The following is a 20,531-nucleotide window of genomic DNA, read 5'->3' on the forward strand; positions in this document are numbered from 1 at the left end:
CCAAATTTCATGCCCATACGACAGTTTTTACTAATTTGACCTCAGATGACCCCTGGGTGACCCCGGATGACCCCAAAATGACCTTCCAAAAATTCGGCTCTAAATGTTGACTGTACCTACCAAGTTTCATGGCCATATGACAGTTTTGCTAATTGACCTCAAATGACCCCTGCATGACCTCAGGTGACCTTGACCCACTAACCAATACAAACTTGTTCTGCCTGGGGTCAAGATGCACCCACCCACCAAGTATGAGGAACATGCGACCCCTAGTCTCAGAGAAAAGAGGTAAATAAGGAAAATGGACCCCCTGACCTCAAATGACCTTTTACCTCAGTATATGACCTTGGACCTCACACAAAAAAAAGTAGCCAGAGTTTTTGACCATGACCCACCTATCCTGAAAATCTGAAGTCAATCCGCCCATCCATGCCCGAGATATGGCATCCGGACGGAAGCACGGATGGACGGAAGGACGGATGGACGGACATTGCAAAAACAGTATGCCTCGCGGTGGAGGCATAATAAACAAACAAAAGCTGGAAAAAAGGTGTAGAATCATGGTAAAATAGCTCAAATTAGGCTGAAAATAAAAGAATACAAATAAATTTGAGCAACAAAAAAAAGCTGAAATCAACTGAAACCCTGAACATATTCAGGTCTGATAAAAATGCCATTTAACCTTTCTATTCATATAATCAATTTTATTTTAAACTTGAATTTGAGAACAAATTTGCAGTAAGTGTTTTAATTTTCTGCACAATTTCAATACACTAACAAGTCTTGACCGGTCTGACAGAGCCATCCATCCACAATTTAAAGCAATGGTCATCTGTAATGGTCTCTATTGGTCACTACAATCCCACTGCTATTAACCCCCTGAGCACTACCTGCCAATCTAACATTGCCTCTGATTGGTCAATTACATGATATCTTCACTTATATATCACCAATCAAAATGGAGCTTTGCAAATAATTCACCTCAATTTTTGGTGAAATTATTCTAACAGTGTTGCTGATTGGGCCAATTGATAATGAAAGCTTCTTTTTGGCCAATCGGCAGATACTTCTCTTGGGGTTAACTCTTGCTCTTTGCATTACTGATGCAATCACTGAAGACTGTGAACAGGACCAATCCAAAACCTGTATTATATGTATATTCGTATTGCTATCTTAATTAATAATAAGAAACCTTTGCACTTGCCTAAAAATTTTTGGAACGAAATCAATTTTGGAAAACTGCCATGGTACAAAAAACATGGGCTCTTTCAAAATAATATTTTGTGCCACAACATATTACGCTTTATAGTAATGTATAGTAAAAAGACAAATCTTGCTACAACGATAGTGCTATAAAAGTGGACATATGTTTTTGTTCGATTAATCTGATAATCTCATCTTGCAATTTGCCGATTTTTGATTATTTCAGTTGTTTTAAAGCTGTGATCTTAAGCTTCCTCACTTATACACTTGAAGCAATATATTTGTATTATTTTTGCAGTACATGTAGCTGCTTGGAACACGAATAACACAAAAATAAATGCATTACAAAAATCTTTATAGTGCGCAAAGGTTTAACACACCTGTGTTGACTGCAGACGACAAGTTTTAAAATGTTAACAAATAAAAAATTTCAAAATGGTACATTTTCATGACCATATTTGGAATCAACATGAGTACAAACAAGCCTAGTATTGGTTCAGTGGTTCTTGAGATCGCTCTCGATATTTTGGGAAAGTATCCCAAAAGTTGTGACTTTTTATGTTGAAGCCAGCACGCAGAGTATTAATATTGATTCAATCGTTGAATATGATGTGCATCACTGATAATGGGTCAAAGCTAAGATTTAGATTGTCAGCACCACAGCATCCTCACCTGTGATTGATGTGCTAGAGGTGTTTCTAGTATTTACCAATCCCAAGAGGTTCTTCTAATTAAACACCTGATACTGTGTATTTGTCAGGTGAAATCTGTTTGTGATAATGGGCAAATCCATTTGAATTCCATACACCCCCTGTTGAAGAAATGCATGACCTTATTTAAATCTTCTACACTTGCTTCTATCATATATTAGTCAAATCACCATCATCATCATAAGCTTATTTTCAGTCAACAGTAACGAAATCTAGAATGTCTTTAAAATTCTTTTTGAGAACAAACATTCAAAATACAAAAAAAAAAAGGAGAAAGACATATAAACAAAGTGCTAGACAACAAGGCATTAGCCAGAGGGGTGTCTTTAAGGTGTCCAAAATGGTCAAAAATACCTTATTCTTCAAAATCTGGGTGTCCACTCCTATTCACTCCATTATAAAAATCAGAATTTTAGGGTGTCCAAATTGAAAACTGGGCGTCCAAATGACACCTGGACACCCCTCTGGCTAATGCCTTGCTAGACAATAATAGTGCTAATAAGCTCAATTTGAAAGGGGAATTCATCCATTGCTCAAAATACAAGGGTGCCAAGATAAGAATGACCACCCCTGGAATGACTCACCCTCAAATTGCACAAAATAGTCCCTCCTCCTCGTTAAAAATATTTGTCAATTTCAAAAAAGTGTACAAGGGTTCATTTCATAGATTGTTCAAAATTATGAGCCCTCATCTGTGTTCCCTTATTGGTGTTCCCGCTAATGCTGCATGAGCTTGTAAATTTGCCCAGAGGAATAATAAGAGGCAAAACAGAGAAAATAATAACAAAAATAGTGGCCTTTAATTATTCATAGGGCCAATTTTGTTATAGCCCAAGCTTGAATTTTTTACAGTCAACACTGGCACTCGGTAAATCAAAAGAATATTTGAGCCTTGTCAGTCCATCATATTGTATGTAGCCTGTAATAACGATTCTGCTCGACAAAATATTTCTTTTTGTTTTAAGAGTCATTGCCAGAGGTTTTCAAGATTACTTGTGACATTTTGGGAAGACGTACATCTACAATCCTCGCAAATGATAAATGCATGATGTATTCAACCTGCTATCTGTCTGGTTGGCCAGCTAGGCAACCCTAGATTAATTAATTGAATTGTGATAATTCAATAATTGACTTGGCTCTATCTACACGGTGAATAAACATTGACTTGAATTATGCCTCACAACTAGTACAGGTTTCAATGTGACCCCAGTCCAGACCCATAACCAAGATTTAATATAAACATACAAATTGGTCAATTCTTGGATTCTGATTCCCCCCCCCCTCAAATTTGAAACCCACAAACCTCGACACCCTGAAATTGTGAATGGTAGTGTGAACTGTAAGTGCAATTGGGCCACGTATATGGTGTTAGAGAGAACTAAGCATCACCTATCAGGCTAATATGGGATCTGGTATATGTGGCCTGCTATCACAAAATCCAGGAACATAGTCAGAATTGTCTTTTTTTCAGTGCCAGGAAAAGGAGCAAACTCTCTGCTTAAATTTGATTGAATAAAATTTGATTATTTTAAAATTGGGATATGCTCTGTGTTTCAAATAGATACATTATGTGGAGCAAAGTATACTGATCAATATTTTATACAATCATACAAGGCCTTTGCCAGCGGTCGAACTTGGACAGCTTGAAAAATGCGTAACAGTCATCCATCACCCATCCAATAAAAAAATCTGATGAAAAACACCCCAAAATTTTTATTTTTTTTACCGATATTGGATCAGCTCGGATATCGGCCGATATCGGATCGGTAGACAAATGCCATTTCAGTTGAGCCTTAAGTCTCTATCAGGTTTCTGATGCATTATCAGCCGTGGTCTAGCACTTTTAAAATAAAATATTCAGTGCATAGGGGACCATGACCGTAAAGGCCCTCTCTGATATTATAAAATCCACTAGTCCTAGCCATAAAATTGCCAAAAAATTAGTATGTACTCAATGCTTGCGAAGATCTTATAACCCAATGCCGAAAGTGCCCCCCCCCACCATCTCGGTTAAAAATAAGCTTGAGATGATCAGAACTTTCAAACTTACATTACATTTCATTACACAATTCTTTCAACAAATGCTTTAAAACATCTTTTTACCGATACATTTGGAAGGGAAAAATGTGTAAACAAAATTACACTGGCCAATTTCTCCGAGACGAATGCACACCACAAAACGAATGCACCCGGCAGCTTTGAGATGTGTACTTTTTTTACCTAAATGATGAGACTGAATATTTCTTTGCACAAAAAATAAAAGTGAATCCCGCATCTATAAAAAGCATGAGTAAGTTTATCTGTGTGGTATTTATCTTCAGGCAAGTATGGCTATCAGTTTATATGATAATATAATATAAATGGGCCATGTGTGCATGCAAGGGGCCCTGTAGTGATTTATAAATGGCAGGATTACATTATCATCAAGTTTTGGTTCCTGGTATAACTGATTTTACCATGTAGCGAGGCTAAGGGGATATTCTCCCCCTTTCTTTTTCAGTTTCCCCTTTTTATTTTTAAGTTTGAAAGAACAGGAAGATGTTTACTTCTCAGGAACTGTTTAATTTTTTGGCTCTTTTCTGTGAATTCACATATTGTGCAGAAAAGGTATCTTACACTTCCCATAATGCATTTCTTCCATTTCTATCTAGCACAACATGGATTGATAGTAACAAAAAGTACCTCAATGAGCAGATCACATCCAGATCTTGCAAAATATGTTTATTTGTGAATATTGATCCATGTTTAATTAGTCTTATCATTCTCAAAATAAACAAACCAGGAATCTGTACAAAGTAATGGAGTGTCATTTGATGAAATGCGGTGATATATCATGTTACAAAGGATTCTGGGTAAGATATTCTCTCTGCACGTAATGTGTTTTATGGGAATAAGTTTCCACGATGTATGATGCATGAGAACTATTTATTGTGAGGAGGGTTACTGTTTTAAGCTGCAGCTGCTGAATGGTTGTCAGTGTCATCATCATTATCATTATCCCCTTACATCATCATCATCATTTAACATCATCATCATTATCATCAATCATCATCAAACAGCATCATCATTATTATCATACCTCATCATCATCATCATCATCATCATCATCATACACCATCATCATCATCATCATCATACACCATTATCATTATCATCATCATACATTATCATCATTATCAACAAACATCAATATCCACCTGTTTTCTCTCAAATTCATATCTTCAGTAGATAGCAAGTTTTCATAACACTGCAATAAAGGGGCATGGTCAGGTTTTTTGTTCCTCTCAAATTCATATCTTCAGTAGATAACACAAGTTTTTATAACACTGCAATAAAGGGGCATGGTCAGGTTTTTTGTTCCGCTCAAATTCATATCTTCAGTAGATAACACAAGTTTTTATAACACTGCAATGAAGGGGCATGGTCAGGTTTTTTGTTCCGCTCAAATTCATATCTTCAGTAGATAGCACAAGTTTTTGTAACTCTGCAATAAAGGGGCATGGTCAGGTTTTTTGTTCCTCTCAAATTCATATCTTCAGTAGATAACACAAGTTTTTAAAACACTGCAATAAAGGGGCACGGTCAGGTTTTTTGTTCCTCTCAAATTCATGTCTTCAGTAGATAACACAAGTTTTTATAACACTGCAATAAAGGGGCATGGTCAGGTTTTTTGTTCTGCTCAAATTCATATCTTCAGTAGATAAGGCCAAGAAAAAAAGAATGTATGTCTCAGACACCTGCACGCATTGCTATGTAAAATCCAATTTAGCGCTTAGCCGTAATTTATGCAAGGGGCCCTGTAGTGATTTATAAATGGCAGGATTACATTATCATCAAGTTTTGGTTCCTGGTATAACTGATTTTACCATGTAGCGAGGCTAAGGGGATATTTCCCCCTTTTCTTTTTCAGTTTCCCCTTCTATTTTTAAGTTTGAATGAACAGGAAGATGTTCACTTCTCAGGAACTGTTCAATTTTTTGGCTCTTTTCTGTGAATTCAGATATTATGCAGAGAAGACATCTACAGTTCCCATAATGCATTTCTTCCATTTCTATCTAGCACAACATGGATTGGTAGTAACAAAAAGTACCTCAATGAGCAGATCACATCCAGATCTTGCAAAATATGTTTATTTGTGAATATTGATCCATGTTTAATCAGTCTAATCATTCTCAAAATACAAAAAAAAAACAGGAATCTGTACAAAGTAATGGAGTGTCATTTGATGAAATACGGTGATACATCATGTTGCAAAGGATTCTGGGTAAGCTATCTTCTCTGCACGTAATGTGTGTTATGGGAATAAGCTTCCACGATGTATGATGCATGAGAACTATCTATTTATTGTGAGGAGGGGTATTGTTTTAAGCTGCAGCTGCTGAATGGTTGTCAGTGTCATCATCATCATCATCATCATTATCATTATCATCATCATCATATGTTATCATCATCATTATCATCATCATTCATCATCATCATCATCATCATTATCATTATCACCATATGTCATCATCATCATTATCATCATCAGATGTCATTATCATCAAACATCATCATTCATCACCATCATCATCAAACATCATCATCAAACAGCATCATTAATATCATCATTATTATCATACATCATCATCATTATCATACACCATCAAGATCATCGCCATACATCATCTTCATTATCACCATACACCATCATCATTATCAACATTCATCATCATCAACAACCACCTAGTACCTGTTTCCTCTCAAATTCATATCTTCAGTAGATAACACAAGTTTTTATAACACTGCAATAATGTTTTTATAACACTGCAATATTAAAGGGGCATGGTCAGGTTTTTTGTTCCTTTCAAATTCATATCTTCAGTAGATAACACAAGTTTTTATAACACTGCAATAAAGGGGCATGGTCAGGTTTTTTGTTCCTTTCAAATTCATATCTTCAGTAGATAGCACAAGTTTTTATAACACTGCAATAAAGGGGCATGGCCAGGTTTTTTGTTCCTCTCAAATTCATATCTTCAGTAGATAACACAAGTTTTTGTAACTCTGCAATAAAGGGGCATGGCCAGGTTTTTTGTTCTGCTCAAATTCATATCTTCAGTAGATAGCACAAGTTTTTATAACACTGCAATAAAGGGGCATGGTCAGGTTTTTGGTTCCTCTCAAATTCATATCTTCAGTAGATAACACAAGTTTTTGTAACTCTGCAATAAAGGGGCATGGTCAGGTTTTTTCTGCTCAAATTCATATCTTCAGTAGATAGCACAAGTTTTTATAACACTGCAATAAAGGGGCATGGTCAGGTTTTTTGTTCCTTTCAAATTCATATCTTCAGTAGATAACACAGGTTTTTGTAACTCTGCAAAGTGCAATAAAGGGGCATGGTCAGGTTTTTGTTCCGCTCAAATTCATATCTTCAGTAGATAGCACAAGTTTTTATAACACTGCAATAAAGGGGCATGGTCAGGTTTTTTGTTCCTCTCCAAGTCATATCTTCAGTAGATAGCACAAGTTTTGTGTAACTCTGCAATAAAGGGACATGGTCCGGTTTTTTGTTCTGCTCAAATTCATATCTTCAGTAGATAACAAGTTTTTATAACACTGCAATAAAGGGGCATGGTCAGGTTTTTTGTTCTGCTCAAATTCATATCTTCAGTAGATAACAAGTTTTTATAACACTGCAATAAAGGGGCATGGTCAGTTTTTTTGTTCTGCTCAAATTCATATCTTCAGTAGATAACAAGTTTTTATAACACTGCAATAAAGGGGCATGGCCAGGTTTTTTGTTCCTCTCATATTCATATCTTCAGTAGATTTTTTTATAACACTGCAAAGAGGCATGGTCAGATTTTTTTGTATTGTGTTTTATACCTCACATTGATGAGGCCTGCACCAAAATAACCTGATTCCCAAATTGTGAGGTAAATTACACTGGCAGAAGCAGCCAGCCGTGTAGGAAGTGTTGAATTTACACACCCAAACCTTCAAATCCTGCCTAAGACCCTGACTGGCAGTTATGATATATTAGAAGCCAACGCATGTTTCACAATGGCCCATAGAACAGTGTGGGAACCACTATGGGTGATGATCTCTTTTTCATTCATAACATCTAAACCGAACATATCAGGCCTAAAATTTCACCTTGATGATGAGAACAATGTGTGCTTTCTTCTGATGTTTTTAAAATATATCCACTTTAGAGGAGATGAGGATGAGGCAAAGGTATATATTTTTACGAAAAGGCTTATTTTTTTTTCCATACCATAACGTTCAAGGATATTTGTGTGACTTTACATGTTTTGCATGGACTGCCTTTTGAGGAGAGCTAGAGCAATAACACTCTACTGCTCTCCTTCAATCTGATAGAGGGGAGTAATTTGTAGCTCTCCTTAGTCGACCATTCTCTCCTTACATTCTATTGTAAATGCTCTAAACAGCTCTCCTTAAAAGCTATTTATTGCTCTCCTGCAAATTCCAAAAGACAGTCCCTGGTTTTGCAATGGGTAAGAGGTCTCTTTCTTCCCTAACTTCCGAAAGTGCTTATTTTCATACCAAAAATTAGGACATTTTCAAGTTTATATACCCCTGGGATGAGGCTGTCAATCTGGTCATACTCATATATGTTTCCCTCTCAAATTAACCAACTTTTTGTATAACACTAAAATATGAAATATTTCATCTCAAATTCATATCTTCAGTAGATAACTATTTTTTATATCTACTGAAGTATTAATGTTTTAAAGCTTGACTAAATCAAAATAATAAATATAAGCCTATTTTTCATTTAAGCCTTTAAACATTACATAATTTAGCCATGATAGTCCACAATGAATTAAAATAGTAGTAATAGTAAACAATTAGAAAATCAAATCAAATCAAGTCAAATGATCAATTAAACAGAATGTTACTAAACGTTCAATTAATAACCATGTAAAACAAAATACATTTCATTCAATAATAATTGTACTCCAATGAATAAATACATTCCGACAAGCATTTGTAGTGCAGAATGCAGATGTACATCACCTCAGATGTGCTGTATACTGTCACATATGTATGGGATTTGATGATGTAGTGTTGCATGATGTTTTCCACACACAACACACTATCAAAGAAGATATCTTACACTTCCCACAATGCATTTCTTCGATTTCAATTTTCTGTACTGATTTGCTATCTAGTGCCATGCATGGGGCAATAGTGACAAAAGTACCTTTACAATGAACAGAGCACATACCAGAGTATGTTTATATCTTGACTGTTTAGCCAGTCTATTCTCAACATGAAAACAAAGGTTACCGGAGTGTCATTAGCTGTAATGAGGTGATGCGTCATATTGCAAAGGATTCTGGGAAGGGTACAATATCTCCCGTGATACACTGCTATTTGTGAAGTAAATCGGATTTATTCATCTGAAGCAGCTTAGAGCATGGTAGACACCAATGCAGCTAGCTAATACCCAAACACATACAAATCTTTTTTGTCACTTGCAGGATATTATGGAAATATTGGAACACAAAATGGTATGGGTGTTAAGCAGTTTATAATATCCAGGGAATAGGACCAGAAGGCCCTATCTGCAATAGATGCCCTATAGATATTTGACAAATTGCATTCTATTTTGTACACATTCTCAAAATATAACAAATCTGGCAGCTATTGCAGATATTGGCCTACTTGCCCTTAACCCCCAATATTATGTATTGGAAACATAACTGCACCCTAGTAGTAGCCCAGCACATATATATTATCCGATTTGTCACATTCCAACAATCGGATCATAAGGCTATTCTAGTTGCAATCCATACACCCTCTATGGAAGACATGGCCTTAATCTCCTGAACATGGGAGTGTATTTCAAATACAGCCAACCATTCAGGAAACCCCATTTCGTATTTGCACTAACTGTGTGGAATCTTGGCAATTTTTTACAACCCCGCCCCCCCCCCACCCCCTCCCCCATGTAGAAAAGAAATCAATGCCACAATAGAGGGTAAAGTTAAACCAATCACCAATTGACCTGAATTGTCAAGAAGTTTAAAAAATAATTACAGAAAGCGATTCATATTCCGAAAGAGTGTATGTGTGTAGTGGACATGTCCCTGTGTCCCCACTTCCAGGATTCATTGACGCCCATATCAAAGGCTATCAGACAGCATCCAGCCAGTACTACATTTGCGACTCGCTCAAATAGGACACATTACTGTGGCAGGCAGGGAGCAGATGGTGAGAGTCCATTCAACTTGGTGACTGTTATCTCATTCATATCAATTCATAACATTTATGTTTATGATCAATATCACCATATGCCAATATCAGTACGGTAAAATTTTTGCGGTACATTAATTTTTGCGCTTTTTGCGCTCAATGCAGCTAAGGTGAAAATAAAAACAAGCAAATATGCTCTTTTTATGTATAGATGTATGTAAGAAAACTCAAAATCAAGAATTTTAAAACAAGTGATATGGCTACAAATCGGCAAAGTATGAAAATTTACACACACAAAAATAATCATTTTTCCAGTATCATTCCCCGGTCTGCTTGCATCAGTGGTGATGTCTTACTCCAGAAGCAGATGAAGATGAAAATTGAAAGCGAATCCATTGGGTCTGTGCAAGAATGAAGTATGTGACATTTTGGGCAAAATTGAGTTATTTTAATAACTCAATTTATAAATATTTTCAATGAAAATAATTATAAGTAAATGCACACATTTTAAGAACATTTACCAGGGGTGTGATTCAAAGCTTGTGAAATATCCTGAAAGTAGAAGAAAATCCTGAAAAACAATGTCAAATTGGGCTAAAATGCCCCAAAACGGGCTGAAAATCAATAAAAATTTTGTACAAATTTGGAATCACACCCGTTTTACAAGTCTTAGCAGCAGGGCATAATATAACCGGTATCACATCGCATTTTGTTACAATCTAGCCAAATTGCTATGGAATCACACAAATTTCCAATGCAAAATTGTGACACTAATTATACCCTGCTTAGCAGCAAATAAACAAATTATAGTAAACACACTGAAACACAAAAATGCATCCATAAAATAACCAAAATGCAATTGCCATTCTCTTGCGCTAACACGACGTTTGCACAGATGTTGTTCTTTTGTCAATTTACTTCTAATTTATGCAATAAATCTGTCAGTGTTATTAAGATTATTATTATCATGATTAAATTATTATTATTATTATAATTATTACGTATTAAATTATTATTATTATCTATTCTGTCGGTCGGACATCCGGGCTATCTCTAGTCTCGGGCCCAAACTGCATGTGGCTCACGGTTTGTTGTGAACAACAGAAACCGGCTGTGAAGGAGGCTACATAGCGATGTTGCTGGAGTGACCCTCAATTTCGGAAAAAAACGACACTCGACCATTGAATTTAATTTTAAGTTTGTCAGTATATAAACGGTAAATCACGTAAGTTTCTTCCACTCTGAAGACTTAGAAACGGTTGTTTGATTCCACTGACTATTTGCGATCGAAATTTACATAACACCAATGACAGAAATCATCAACAAAAATCGAATGTTTTCACTCGACCATGAGTCGCATCATCAACCGGAAGTGACGTGGCACGGACCGACAGAATATAATTAGCTTAGGATGCACAATTATTGGACTGGGGGGGGGGGGAATATTTTTCCAGACTTAACAGTAACACATTGAATTTATTATGGTAATAATATGTGCAAATGCAAGATTTGAATTACAGGCTAGCTTTAGCAAAGCCAATCATTCAAATTGTATAAATGTGAAAATACTATGCATTTTCATTCTTCCACTAGCTTCTAGCATTATTTTTTATTAATAATTATTATAGCACCGAAAATGTGCGATTTTTGGAAATTGCGCGATTTGTCCATGATATTCCCAAAATGCGTGCATTTTCTCCAAAAGTTCAATGTTTTTTATCCCTTTTTTTCTGGGAAATATTTCCCCCTGGCGTGTTGCATCGGTTAATTTTCTGCATGGATTGTATTGTTGATCGCCATGATTTCTTTCAATTTTAGTGAAAACTTCAGTTTTTTGGAAAATGAATACTTTAATAATGGATACAAATTCACTATTTCATGTACTTGCATTATAAGGTAAAAAAATTGTCTCTCAAACACAAAATGGCTGTTATGTTTTTTGTCGCCACGCTGCCACTTTTAAGATTTTTTTTAATAATTAAGGCCAGTGCACAGGGCTTTGTGCTAGGATGCATGCAGATTTGAGAGATAGGCGTCTCAACTTTTTTTGGCCTTTGGCTGTAAGCTAAGGAAATAATTATTTGTTACAATATCACTCAGATCAGACTATAGGTTTCCAAGTTTTAATCATTATCATTTCAACTGTATACTTGAACCTATCGTTTTAATCACTCATCATGTGGCAATATCATCATGATCTTATGCTGATGATAACTTCACTTGTAAAGAAGGATTTATTTTCACTTGACCTCCTACAACTTGCAAGTATCTAGTTGTTAAGAGATATTTGCAAGACACAGAAAAGATCAGGATGGGGCCTACTTCCGATTTTTTTAATTCAATGGCAGCAAGCATACGATTGGGCCAATTAATTTTGTAAGCCACTGCAAGAGAGGGGTGGGCCAGGATTTTAGGTGGGGGCCAGGATTTTCTGTAAATTTTCAAGGGGACATTATTTCAAGGATGTTTCGGACTGACCCATATGGCAGGATCGGAAGATTTACAGGGCAAATTTTACTCATTTGTAAAATTTTCAAATTTGAAAAATTTCCATTATATCATGTTTGTTTAAAAGCTATTGTGCAGGAATGTTTTTACCTCCATAAACAATTGAAATTTCAATAATAATATTCAGACATGTATGAAAATAACATGCATCACCTTATCCCTGGCGTAGAATGTCATTGTCTAGTGCCAAGTTTCAATTCAATGACAAGATCATGCATCAGGTTACTATGGGAGTACATCATACATTGTATCAGTGGAGCCTATATCATGGCTGTGTGATTGGGCCCTACAAGATGTAAAAAACATTATAAACATGACATTGACAATGAGGGTGACACTTATTGATGAGTGCATAAATGATGCTTGGTATATCCATTCAGGTACATGAAGGAGGGTGAAACATGTTTATTGATGAGTGCATAAATGATGCTTGATACCCAAGACTTCCATACAGGAGGGTGACACATAAATGTTTATTGATGAGTGCATAAAACTTTGGTAGATTCAAGACCTTCCTTCAAATAGGAGGGTGTACACAGATGTTTATTAATGAGTGCATAAATGAGCTATTCCAGTTAAAATCCATACACCCCCTGGAATATATGACCTTAATCTTCAAAACAGGGACTATGAATTTTAAATGGGTTTACCTGAATGGATGACTCCATTTGAAATCTATACCCCCTCCCTCCCCTGATGTGTGAGATTAAGGCCATTTCTTCCATAGAGGGTGAATGTATTTCAACTGGAATAGCCCAATGGGCTATTCCAGAAAATAGGTGCACACCCCCTATAGAGGAGTAAATTTTCAATCAAAGAAATGTCCGGATTTCCAAGTTTGCTTTCTGAAAACGACTGGATTTCCAGTTGCCAATGTTACTGGAAAAAGCTTGGAAATCCAATCAAATGAAGGAAAAATCACGGAAATGTTGAAAATGAGCTCTCATATTGAGGATTTCTGATTTTAAACTATTTTTCTGTTGGATTTTTTTGCCTTTGGGCACTTTAAAAGTCTGGATTTCCAACAGTTACGACTGGACAAAAAGTCCGGATATCCGAACTCCTCTATAGGGGGTGTGCATCTATTTTCTGGAATAGCCCAATGATGTTTGCTGGCTGACATGAGATGAGCTGCTTTTAGGCAGATTCAATCAAATTATTTGGGGCCAATGATCATTACTAAACTACTATACTTCATTCACTACCATATGCACCAAAACCTCAAATATGCAATGGGGAAAGAATCTCTAACTAGGAATACATTGAGGTCACTGTAAATTACACTGAATAGACATGAGTGACATGCAATCAAAGTGCGCTATGGTATAATTTTGTGGTAGTCTAATTTCTTTTCTAATTTTAGAAGTTAGAATGGCCTGATATAAGGTCTGCGAGGTATGGAAGAAGAAACAGATTTATGTTGGTAGCTGTAACTCAAAAAGTTTGAAATTGGCATTAATCGCTTTTTGCATCTAAACTCTTCATTTGATAAATCAATCAATCAAGAAAATCAAACAATTATGTACCAACTAAGTGATCAATTACTCAATTGCCCTCATGCATTAATCAATCACTTAATCAAGCAATCATTCAATTTTAACAACATGAGTAAATCAGAAAATCAACCAACCAAACTACACCTGCAATCAAGTCAAAAACACATCAAACTCCATCAATCAGAAAATCAACCACTGACCTCTCACCAACAGTTCTGTTAATTTTAAAACTGCACACATGCATGTTGGCTATAAATTGTGAAAAGCACACTTGCCCAGATAATGAAATTGATAAAAATCAATCAATCAATCAATATCATTCAAGCACAGCACTGTTTCAACCTTACCTTAGAAATATTACAGTGATGTGGACAGTGATAACTATATCTACTGTAATGTGTGTGAACACCCTACCATCATAATGGAGATACTGGCGTTATCCCTACAGGTCAGAATAAATTGTACAAGTGAACATCCTATTCATCATAACCATCCTTCATTGCACCTGAAAGAACTATTTCAATATGCTTTGCAGTACAAGGTAAAAAAAAAAAGGTTTGGCTCAAAGCTCACATGTTTGAAAACAAATGTGAAATGCGATTTTTTTAAATATTATTATTCCGGACTTGGCATTTTTATGGTATTTTGAAATTGAAGAAATTTTTTTTTCTTCAAATTGTGCTATTTTACAAATGCATGCACAAGCTTTGAGACAAACCATTTTTTCTGGGGGGGGGGGGGAGGACTAATAGAACTGCATGTGCCTTCAACTTTCAAATTATTATTCGCTTAAATCAGGAATGCTTAGACTTTTGTAAAAAAAATATGACCCTTAAAAGTATTGAGAACCTATCCACACCTCTTACAGACCTGCCAACCTACCGAAGTCAGAATGAGGGACATTGAGACCAAAACCTTGTACATGTACACAAACCAGGTACCGACAAATTCAAAGATTTAAGGTGCGCAATACTTTCAGAATTCAGAGAAGGTTTTGCAGGTCTGAATTTATCACAATAGACTAAAGAGAATGCTATAGCAAATTTTAAAGAGACATTTTCATCATTTTCTGCTGTTCCTACATTTAAATTTGCCATCACTGAAATTTTCAGAAAACAGAACTGTCCCTCATTTTCACTTTGGTAAATCCCAAATGAGGGACAGTCCCTCAAAATGAGGGACAGTTGGCAGGTCTGCTCTCAATATTTAAGAAGCTACTCAAATTTACTCTTTGTATATATATTTGGTATCTTGAGCAGCATTGCATGATGGGATAGTCCCTTCAGCTGCTGTGAGCATCCTCAATACACACACATTATAATGTGTGCCATGCAAGCATAGTAGATTTTCACCTCGGACTATGCTCTACATTACATGTTTGTCAATATCTAGACACCTGTGTCATAAGATAATACTACCCAATCAAGCAACATGACTGATTTACTTGTCATGAAAACAGATGGGAGATATTATCCACATTAAATTAGCCTATCTCTTGTATTTCATTGACATTATTCTTTAACATTTTCTATAAGAAAAAAAAATTTAAAATTAAAAAAAAAAATGTTTCTGCTTGACAACAACCTGGATAACCCCCCAAAAAAGCCTCCAAAAGGATGACTTAAATAATTCCATTGGGTCCATGAAATTCCTATATATGGATATCAGAATTAAATATGCTTCCTCCAGGATAAGTTTTCTTTTTTTTTTTTTCATTTTTAAAATTTATTTATTTAATTTAAATTGAATAAATTCCCTGGTATTTACCGCCCGGCGCCCACCCCTGCCGGCTAGCCAACATTTAACCTAATTTTAACAATAGAGGGCAGTGTCATGTCAACAAACCCTGGAAAAAAACATGGCGGCACAAGAATCTCGCCGGCGATTTTCGATGTTTGCTGTTAAAATTAGAGCTCACAAATCAGTACTACTGTGCATTACATTAATTATTGAAGTAAATTAGACCATAGTTCGGCATTTTAGGGATTCAGTTACTTCGAAAATGATGTGCATAATGCAATTTGAGGCAACTTTTGAGCCTAGTTTTATGAAATTACACTGAGGACTTTTTCGACTATGGTTGTCCATCGGACAACTGCCTTCTTAACTTTTACTTGTCCGATCATTATTTTGGTTGTCCCGGACAATCGGACAACCACTTAATTCGAACACTGACCAAAGGCTTAATGTCAGCTCCAGAGGATAGAGTACTCTCATAGTTCATTTACCCAATTCACCTTTTCGGTAAATCCCATAAGCCTTTGTGAGTACACCTGAGATGTCATCATTTGAAGTCAGGCCGATCTGCGCCGATGCGCACATCGTTTATCGAACATCGTTACTGTGCATTGCAAGTTGGTGTAACGTAAAATGATGAGTTCTCAGGTGTACTCCCAAAGGCTTATGGGATTTACCGAAAAGGTCAATTTTAAATGCACCATGGGAGAACGGGGGTCACTTTACAGATGTTGCCAATTAAACAGACTTAACCCCAAGTCAATACCCCAACAAGTCGTCACTGCTAGGAACTGAACAAAGGACCTCATGACATGCACCAAATGCGAACTCATATATACTAACCATTGTGCCACTGTCAATTTTTCGCATTTCAAGCTACTTCAACTCTTTCATAGGAGCAAACTATTAAATGTGCATCTTTGGGAGCTCAAACATGCATCACAACCCACATACACATGTAAGCAAAAGAGTTCACCTTAGCATTCAAGCTCTACATATACTATACGACTCCAAAACAAACTGAATGGACTATAGACTTTAACAAAAATAGGATGTGGAATAATATTATAGTGAATGGACGAGTGAGGCAAGCTTGCCTTCATTTTCCTACAGATCCCGATTCCTAGCTAACATACTACCGCATAGCCTAGACTAAGTATTGTCACATTATACATCGCCATGTTGTACCACAGATAGTTAGTCGCTCTGGGCAAACCTGTTAAGATTTGCCGACTTGATTCCAATGCACACTGCTTCATAATTACACACTAAAAATATTGGATGATATGTCCACGAAGGTACATGTATAGGGGGAACTTAGAAAGCATTAATGAGTTAAAAGTTCCTTTTCTAAACTGTAAACCAGCCCCATTGTGTTGGAAGAAAAAAAACACTGAGCGAGTGAAAAAAAATTGCACATGACTAAAATTGCACATCTTTATTTACATCTTTCGGCAAATTAGAGTTTCTTTTCGGGTCATTTGTAAAAAAGCGGAAAACCGAAGCAGAGTCCAACCAATGAGCAGCAGTGATTATGTGCAATGGCGTGGTTTATTGTGTGAATGAGGACTCAGGAGGATTCGACCAACTTAATGTGCAGGGGTGAACTTGATCAAAATGGTCACAAAAGTGAGTTCACATAAATTACATCCAAACATAATTTTCGGGTTGATCCAATTGTTTTGAAACCCAGCCATGTACATGTATCTATCGCCTGATATAACATGGGTAATACCATTATTTTCACGTGGAACAACTGGGTGAGATCTGATTACATTTTGACAGCAGCATAACGTAGCTTTGACCTGAAAGGTTTCAGTTGTATGGGTTTGTGGAATGCAGGCAAGTAGTACCATGCGTACCATCAAGGTAGGCGGTATCAGAGGAGTATACAATTTGACTCACTCTTCTCTCTTAGATGGCTTGTTCAGACAGGAGCTAAACCTCCATGTTAGCATAACACCAACACCTCCATGTTAGCGTATCCCAGAGATAGTGCGAGGCCATCATTTCACACTCGATACTTTTTAGGGTTAGGGTTACAGTTCGATTTAGGATTAGCATTAGGGTTAGGATCCCTAACCCTAAAAATTAGGATTGACGGTGGTTCGTACTAACAGACTGACGGGATGTACCTGTCCACATAATCCCACCTTACAGTTGTTACCTCTATGTCCGCCGTATTAGCTGCAGTGATCGCTTCATGTTAGTGCACAACCAAAGATATTTCTCGGTGGCAAATCTTTTGTGTTAAGCTTTATGCTTGTAAACATGATACTTGTTCAGACGGATGCTAACACTAAGCTACCTCAGAGGTAACGTAGTGTTAGCCTTACACGAAATTAATCAACTTAAGGCTAGATCCAAGTATATCAGCAGGAGTATCTGAGCAGACATCAAGACTGGCTTCAACATCTACAAAACATGCAGCTGTCAAAAAAGTAGTATCACAGGTACCATTATGGGAGGTTACATTTGAGGAGAATAAAACAAGACCCTGACCTCACCTGTTCTCTCACAGATCTGAGTATATTAGCAGCAGGAGTATTTGGCTCTGAGCGGAGATCCTGATTGGCCTCGTGGAAAGCGTAGATCAGCGCACTATTGTTCCCATTGTTGCGATCAGGCATTATAGCACCACACAATGGCGAGAAGATCTGCTGGCTTCGTTTTTAGAAACAAACTGTAAAGATAGAAAATGTAAATATTGTTAAATACTAATTTTAATTTTAAATACAAATTTTAGAAGTTCATAATAAATAAATAAATTTTGGGATTTATACTACACAATGCCAACCCACAAGACTACACACTTTACAGATTTTCACTGACCACTGTTGCCCAACCATTTTACAATATCCAGGGACACAGCTCAATATAGGTGCAAACTCCTCGACTTCCCAACATATATTATAACCATCGCAACCAGGATCAGCTCCCTAAGTAACATAACATACGGGTAAACCGAGACAATTAGCTATAGTTTCTTGATAACAGGAATTTCAAGCTAGCGCAGTTATTATTCACAAGAACATTTTCCAACCTCACCGGGACTTGAACTAAATCTGACATCAACTGCGCTCATGAGGAACAAAATGCCACTCTCTTTTGTTTAGGTTTTGTTTGTTTGTGTGGGGGGGGGGTGTGTGTGTGTATATTGTGTTTGTTTTGGTGTTTTTACAAATTGTTTGAACATGAAAAGGCACCATCTTAGTCGCCAATAGTCATAGTCGCAACTTTCAACTATGACTTGCTGACAGTTGACTAATGACTAATCTACTGTGTCCTCAAGATGTTGAATGAAGACACCTATAATAATATACAGTTTAGCAAACTGATCATTTTCATCCAAACAAATGTTGCTAAAATAATTTGTTATGTGCATGTTTATCCATAGGCATTTACCATGTCTCATGATGGTCAGTTGTATTGCTGCATTTGCAAACATTTAAAATCCCTCAATCCATCAAGATCCATGTGCAGTCAGTGAGACATTTGTAAAAGGAAGGTTTGTAATGTCTATACCTTATGTCTTTGTATAATTGCCTGCATCACTCATTCTTAAACATACCGTACATATGTTGATTTGTGTATTTTGGGTGTGAAAGTGACAGGTCTAGAATTTTACTTTTGATATCTGAATATTTATTAGTAGTCGACTAGTCGTGACTATTTAGTGCTGACTAATCATGACTATTTAGTGCCAACTAGTCGACTACTAAATAAGCTGAAATGGTGTAACCCTAACCTCAAAGCGGGCCTCAAACATCCCCCCTCTCCAAAATAATTTTATACTGATCTTCATGTATCACAATGTATCACAAAAGCATAACAATACAAGATAGAATTTCAAGAGTATTGTTTTTAAACTAAGCACAGTACAGGCCAGGATACAGGGGTTTAAAAAAAGTGTCAATCAATGCACCAGACAAATGTAGGTCACAATAATAGTATTGTCTGTGTGAAAATATCCCCAATATCTATCTACATGATTAGACTTGTACTACTCAACTCACCGGATATTTTCCAGCAACATATAATATGTATAGAGGCAAATATATGCACAAAACCTGATATGGTTCTACACACAATTAGCCCCCTTAAAATATCTCGGAAATTCTCAAAATGTGGAGGTAAATTGGTATAGTTGTTGTGAGTTATTTTCTTTATGAATTGCTTTTGAATCAAGAATTTGATCAATGGATTTTTGATTACAACTAGATACACACCAAATGCTATCATCATCTCCCAATCAAAGATGATCCACAGGAGTAATGGAGCCCCGAGATGGTATCTCAACCCTCCCAGAAACCTTTGCAAATGATACATCACTTCAATTCATCAAATGGCACTCCAATTACTTTGTTGTTGTTTTCATTCACATTACTTTGTTGTTATTTTTTTGAGTATAGACTGGCAAAAAATGGGTTGATAGTCAAGAAATAAATACATTTTGCCAGATATGCATAGGATCTATTCACTGAAGTACACTATCCACCCATGTTGCACTAAATAGCAAATCAGTTCAAAAAATTGAAATAGAAGAAATGCATTGTGGGAAGTGTAAGATATCTCCTCTAAATAGAATCTCAGCTACTCACACTGGTTGGATCCTTTCCATTTTTCTTTCTTTTACAGACCGTGAACAACAAATGCAATCGAACCAATA

The 20,531-nt window shown here is 36.3% G+C and overlaps 1 protein-coding gene across 5 annotated transcripts in view; it reads right to left on the minus strand.

The window, feature by feature from the left end:
- The window catches only part of LOC140165668 (uncharacterized), a 144,605-nt gene that overhangs the window by 21,247 nt on the left and 102,827 nt on the right, over positions 1 to 20,531 (minus strand). For all 5 annotated transcript variants that reach the window (XR_011860751.1, XM_072188970.1, XM_072188968.1 and 2 more), the window contains one exon: positions 18,370 to 18,545. Coding sequence is in view for 4 of the 5 variants with exons in the window: in XM_072188970.1 (XP_072045071.1) it covers positions 18,370 to 18,492 (123 nt within the window). In the remaining variant the exon portion in view is untranslated. The remainder of the gene's footprint in view (positions 1 to 18,369; positions 18,546 to 20,531) is intronic.

Source organism: Amphiura filiformis, chromosome 12 (genome assembly GCF_039555335.1).
Source record: "Amphiura filiformis chromosome 12, Afil_fr2py, whole genome shotgun sequence".
NCBI classification, from domain to species: domain Eukaryota; kingdom Metazoa; phylum Echinodermata; class Ophiuroidea; order Amphilepidida; family Amphiuridae; genus Amphiura; species Amphiura filiformis.